The sequence below is a fragment of the Microcebus murinus genome, chromosome 9, assembly GCF_040939455.1.
Source record: "Microcebus murinus isolate Inina chromosome 9, M.murinus_Inina_mat1.0, whole genome shotgun sequence".
Taxonomy (NCBI): Eukaryota; Metazoa; Chordata; class Mammalia; order Primates; family Cheirogaleidae; genus Microcebus; species Microcebus murinus.
In genome coordinates, this window is record NC_134112.1 from 93,170,933 (window position 1) to 93,176,932 (window position 6,000).

The following is a 6,000-nucleotide window of genomic DNA, read 5'->3' on the forward strand; positions in this document are numbered from 1 at the left end:
GTAACTTCAATTCATGATAAATAGGAAATAAATGAATAGTAAAAAGGTGTGACTGCTTGTACAATTGTTAATGAGGATCACCTTTGGCTGTATGTTTCAAAGTACCTCTTCAGTCTTTTACCTGGAGTCTCATAATGTTTTCCTTAGAAGATTTTAAAACTTGATGTCAAAGTCTCACACAACGTAGATATAGATACCCCTCTGTTCACACAATGGACTATACTAAATCTAAAATATTCAAGGGTCTATAATTTTCTAAATAAGAATAAATGCAAGAAAGTAATAAAGCCTGATGACTAATAAAGTGTTAGGATTTACAAACATATATTTTCACTTAAATTAAACTAATAAATAATATCGACACCATTTTCTTCAATGCTGATGTTAATTTAGTGAAATAGACTTGACTCCATAAAAGAAGTCGGTTAAGTTATAGTCAGTTTTCAGAAGTAATCCTGAGAATGTATTATCCTCTGTAACAATTTGTGTACTTTCTCAAGTTATATGCTCTTACTTTTAAATGAGAATATCAGAAATTCATGATATCTTCATGATAAACATCATAGAATATAAATTACCATGATGAAAATATAAATTATTGAAAATCCAATAAAATACAGATATTGGTTTATAGATATATTTCTTCATTAAAAGTAATTAGATCTTTTGTTGAAAATGGCTATTTTGTGACTGAAGTGAAGGTACAAGGTGAGTCTGAAACATGTGGTCGTATCAGAGGTAAGGAAGGGCTCAGACATGAAGGGAACATGTTAAAAGAACAGAGGAGCAAGCTGGAGGGTCCAAATACAGAAAAGTTAAGCATCAGAAAAAATGATAACAATGATGTATAATCCACTGAAGAAAAAAATCCTATGAGATCATAAAGATGGATAAATGGATAGATAGATGATGGATAGATAAACAGAGCATTTCTTTATAGTAAAATTGCAACTAATAAATGTAAAAGTAATGATGGAGTTAGAACAACACATTGTCAATCATCATTAATAATAATTGAATCAGGTAAGATAATCAGTGGATGCTAAAAATAGCGACTGAAAGAAACAAGTAGTGAGTAGTTCTCTATGAGGAACAAAATATATCATAATTTTAATGAATGCTTCAGAGTCTAATTAGAGAAAAAATAATAATTACATAATAGAGACATCTGAGAAGCATCATCTTCAGCATGTGATTCATGTTACCTTCACCAGTAATGGGACAAATTAACATCACACACCTACTCATAATGCACACAGGAAGACACTATTTTTCATGCAGAAAGTGAATAATCTGATTCAAAACATGAACATTGTACATTCCCAACTTGTGGAATATTCTATTAAACAATTTCTGTATACTCTTCAAATTATCAATAACTGGAAAGCCACAGACTGAGTAAACATCACAGATGCAAAGAGACTAAAACAGATGACATTAAAATACAATGTGGAATCTTGGATGAAGTCCTGACAGGTGTGAGTGGATGGAGAATATTGTATGTTAAAGAAGAGAAACATGTCAATGTTAAATTTCCTGATTTGAAAAATTATACTGTGTTCAGGTTAGTAAATAACATTTTTTGTAGTGAGAAAATGAGTACTTTAGGGGTAAACAGCTATTATGTCTACACTTTAATCTCAAATGGTTCAAAAAATAAGTATATATAGAGAAAGAGAATAAGATATATAAGAAAGGAATGTTAATATTTGCTAAATCTGCATAAAGTTATCCAGGAATTCTTCACAAAATTCTTGACACTTTTATGTAAGTTTCAGTTTATTTCATGATCAAATGCTAAAAACAGAAAGGGGCCAAATGTTGGGCATTTGGGGAGGCTGTCTAATAGCAACATACAACCTTTCTCTGAGCTCAGATAAATAACTCAAATCTTCATTGATTCTCCAGTTCTGACCTTCCAACACACTTCAGTCATTGACCGACTGTCACTTAGGAATGGGAGGCAACCAATCATGGATCACAGAATTCATCCTAGTGGGATTCCAGCTCAGTGCAGAGACGGAAGAGCTCCTCTTCTGGATCTTCTCCCTGTTATATATCTTCAGCCTCCTGGCCAATGGCATGATCTTGGGACTCATCTGTCTGGACCACAGACTGCACACACCCATGTACTTCTTCCTCTCACACCTGGCTGTCCTTGACATGTCCTATGCTTCCAACAATGTCCCCAAGATGTTGGCAAATCTACTGAACCAGACCAGAACCATCTCCTTTATTCCATGCATAACGCAGACTTTCTTGTATATGGCTTTTGCAAACACAGAGTGCCTGATTTTGGTGGTGATGTCCTATGACCGGTATGTGGCCATCTGCCACCCTCTCCAGTACACTGTCATCATGAGCTGGAGAGTGTGCACAATCCTGGCTGTCACTTCCTGGTCATGTGGGTTTACCCTGTCCCTGATACAGGTAATTCTCCTTCTAAGATTGACCTTCTGTGGGCCTTGGTATGTGAACCATGTCTTCTGTGAAATTCTGTCTGTCCTCAAGCTGGCCTGTGCTGACACCTGGATCAACCAAGTGGTCATCCTCGCTACCTGTGTTTTTGTTTTAGTTGTACCCCTTTGCTTGATGCTTGTCTCCTACATGCACATCCTCTGGGCCATCCTAAAGATGCAGTCAAAGGAGGGCCGCATAAAGGCCTTCTCCACCTGCTCCTCCCACCTCTGTGTGGTTGGGCTCTTCTTTGGCATAGCCATGTTGGTTTACATGGTCCCAGACTCTAATCAGCGAGAGGAGCAGGAGAAAATGCTGTCCCTATTCTACAGTCTCTTCAACCCAATGCTGAATCCCCTCATCTACAGCCTGAGGAACGCTCAGGTGAAGAGTGCCTTCCACAGAGCACTGCAGAAGAAGAGGTCCGTGTGAGAGGTGTGTAGAACGGTGGTTGAGTATGGCTTTGCTTTTAAAACTTGTGTTTCGCTGAAGCAAAAACTCAAAAAAGTTTTCAAATTAGGAGTTTGATATATTAGGTCACTAATGTCCACTTTTGAGTCAAAAGTGCAGTTTATGACACCTCAAACAAGAAGTAGTATAATTAAACAAAGTATGTGCCTACACTATGGGCACGGCTTGCCATCTTGACGGTAGCTTCTTTATTCCAGCAGCAAAGGAACCTGGAGCCTGAGTGGCGATGAAATCGTGAAAGGTTTTTCCCACAGGTTGTTGAGAATGGAATATATTTTCTTGCAAGAAGTGGTCTAGAACCTGGATGAAGTGGTAGTCAGTTGGTGCAAGATCTGGTGAATACAGTGGATGACGGAGAGTTTCCAAGTCCAGCCTCTATAGTTTGAGTAGCAGTGTTTGTGTGACATGTGGTTGAGTGCTGTCTTGCAAGAGGATTGGCCTTTGTCTACTGACCAATCTCGGCTGCTTAATCACAAGCATCCTCATCATTTCATCCAATTGGTTGACGTAGACATCCACTGTAATCCATCAACCAGATTTCATGAAGCTGGAGTGGATAATACCAGCGTTGGACCACCAAACAGATACCATTAGCTTTTTTGGATGAATATTAGGTTTTGGGCTGTGTTTTGGCACTTCATCTTTATCCAACCACTGTGCTGAACACTTGCAGTTGTCAAAAAGAATACATTTTTCATCACACGTAATAATATGGTGTAGGAAGTCTTCACCTTTATGTCGTGACAGCAAAGAAAGGTGAACTTTGAGACGATTTATCATCTGACACTCATCTAATTCGTGCCGATCCCGTCTATTCAGCTTCTTTACCTTGCCCATTTGTTTCCAATGGTCCAATATTGTTGGAACAGTAATGTCAAAGATTGTTGCTAATTCACTCGTGGGTTGATGGATTCACTTCCACTACAGCTTTCAGCTGATTATTATCCATGTTGGTCTCAGCTCACACACAGTTCATTTTCAAGATAAAAATCATCAGAACGGAACTTCTCAAACTATTGACATACTATGTGCTCATTAGCCTCATCCTTTCTAAACACTTCACTGATATTTTGAGCTATCTGCACTGTATTGGTTTCACAATGGAACTCATATTCAAAAATAACATGAATTTTGTACTTATCCATAGTTGCACAAAAATTGTTTAAATAAAAATATGAAAGATAACTACAAGCCAAACCATGCATTTGAAAGACTTTAAAAATGAAACAAGAAGTGTCAAAGTGAAATGTCAGAGATATCAACTGTCAAACTTAGTATTCATGGAAATGTGACATTTCATATTAATAACATAATAAAAATGGCAGTTGTTTTAATGCTAGCTCTGAAAATAGTGCAAAATTATAGTGAACAAAATAATATATTATTATGATTTACACTACTCTCCTCACTGAAAACTCTGTGGAGTATGAACCCAGTTTCTAGATTAAATTTCAATGTTGAGATTCACACCTACTTAGAGAGTGGAAGAGATGAAAAAGCTATTTTTTCCCCTCTTTGCATCAGCTCTTCTTTTGAAAGAAAAGCAATTTATGATGACACTATTGGTATATATGTTATATAAATGCTCTTCTCATCAATTCCCAGGGTCCCTGGACCACTCTTAAAGAATAGCAGATAGTATATTTAAACTTCAGTCTTAATATTTATAAAACGAGGATGCTGATTAGATTAAAATATGTAGCCCATTTAAAGCACTTGGCACATTTTCTGAAAGACAATAAGGGCCCAAGAATTGTTGCTTGTGGCTCTTTTAATACTTCCTCATTATATCCATCACTTCCTACTGCATACAGAGAGATACAGCTCAGCATTGAGATCTCCATTCCTTCTCAGGGTTGCCATGCCAGGTTCCATGGGAACCGTTCCTCAACCATCTAAGAGTCACAGTCTCTCATAAACCTTAATGGGGATTGTAGAGAAGGATAAAGGCCTGGAACTCTCAGGTTTTAGTCTGAAATGTTAGCTATTAGTGCACTCATGGTCAAAGAATGACCAGAGGCACCAAAGTAGGGCAAGCACAAAAATAGGTTTATTGAGGAGAGAAAGATAGGATTCTAGGGCCAGAGCAAGTTATAAGTTTACAGAGCATGGTACATATGCCACAGATGATGACCAGATCCATTGCTGCAGCAAATGGAGAGCAAAAGGAAGGAGAAAAGGGCTGATTATGGTCTCAGTCTTGGTTCATAGTGGACAGACTGGGACTTCCCTAGTGACTCAGACATCACTGTGGAACCACTTTGATTGGGAGTTGACATTACTACACATGTGGGTTGTTCTAGGTCAATTTCTGGACTCTATGGTACCTAATACTGTTTGGTCCATGGGATAGAGAGTCTTCTGCATTCTTTTATAGCTGGCGTGCTGAGTTATGATTGGCAGATTCATAGGGTGTTCCCTCCTCCTGTGTATGACAGTTGCTATGGAGAGAATTAGGGTCAGGCAGGACCAAGATGAGGGCTTGAGGCAGACCCTTCTCCTTCCCAGGTGGGGCAATTGCACTGAGGCAACACCACCCACTTTCATTCCTAGGAGACTTGGAATCCTTCACTATTGACCTAAAAAAATCATAATAATTTAAAGAGCTCAGATATTGTCATTTGTGACACCTATCTCAACTTTATGACTCTTGAGATATTTGAAAGTTTATGCAGAAACAATATCTACCCCTCTGTTCCTGACAATCTTTCCTTCCAGAACAATCAGACACAGGCTTTGCTCCCCTCTAGGGAGAAGCTTCAGAGATCTTTCCCCCTCTGTCCCTTAAGGCAGAAGATAAATAGGTGTGATACCTTATGATTCTTCTGGGGATTTGAATTCTCAAGAGAAACTCAAGAATGTTTTAATTCACTTGATTCTAAAATAAAAGCTATACTCGTGGGGGTGATTGAAGAAATTTCAGAAATTCCCTTGAATCTGTCTATGTCTGGGATTTAATTCTATGAAGGCAGGCAGAGAGAATAGGGTTCTATACCCATTTAAGAGGTATGTTTCTCATCTGTAGGGTTTATTATAAGTCAAAGTATTTTCCTGAGAGAAAGTCCAGAGCTA

General features: G+C 38.0%; 1 protein-coding gene across 1 annotated transcript; it reads left to right on the forward strand.

The window, feature by feature from the left end:
• Nucleotides 1-1,956: 1,956 nt before the first annotated feature.
• On the forward strand, nucleotides 1,957-2,889 carry LOC105873372 (olfactory receptor 2A2-like). Its single transcript, XM_012768219.3, has one exon. It carries the CDS (start codon nucleotides 1,957-1,959, stop codon nucleotides 2,887-2,889), a length of 933 nt encoding a protein of 310 aa, XP_012623673.3.
• The last annotated feature ends 3,111 nt before the right edge of the window (nucleotides 2,890-6,000 follow it).

Bases quoted from the DNA above. Each gene is read 5' to 3' on its own strand.
- LOC105873372 (XM_012768219.3), top strand. From the start codon at position 1,957: ATGGGAGGCAACCAATCATGGATCACAGAATTCATCCTAGTGGGATTC.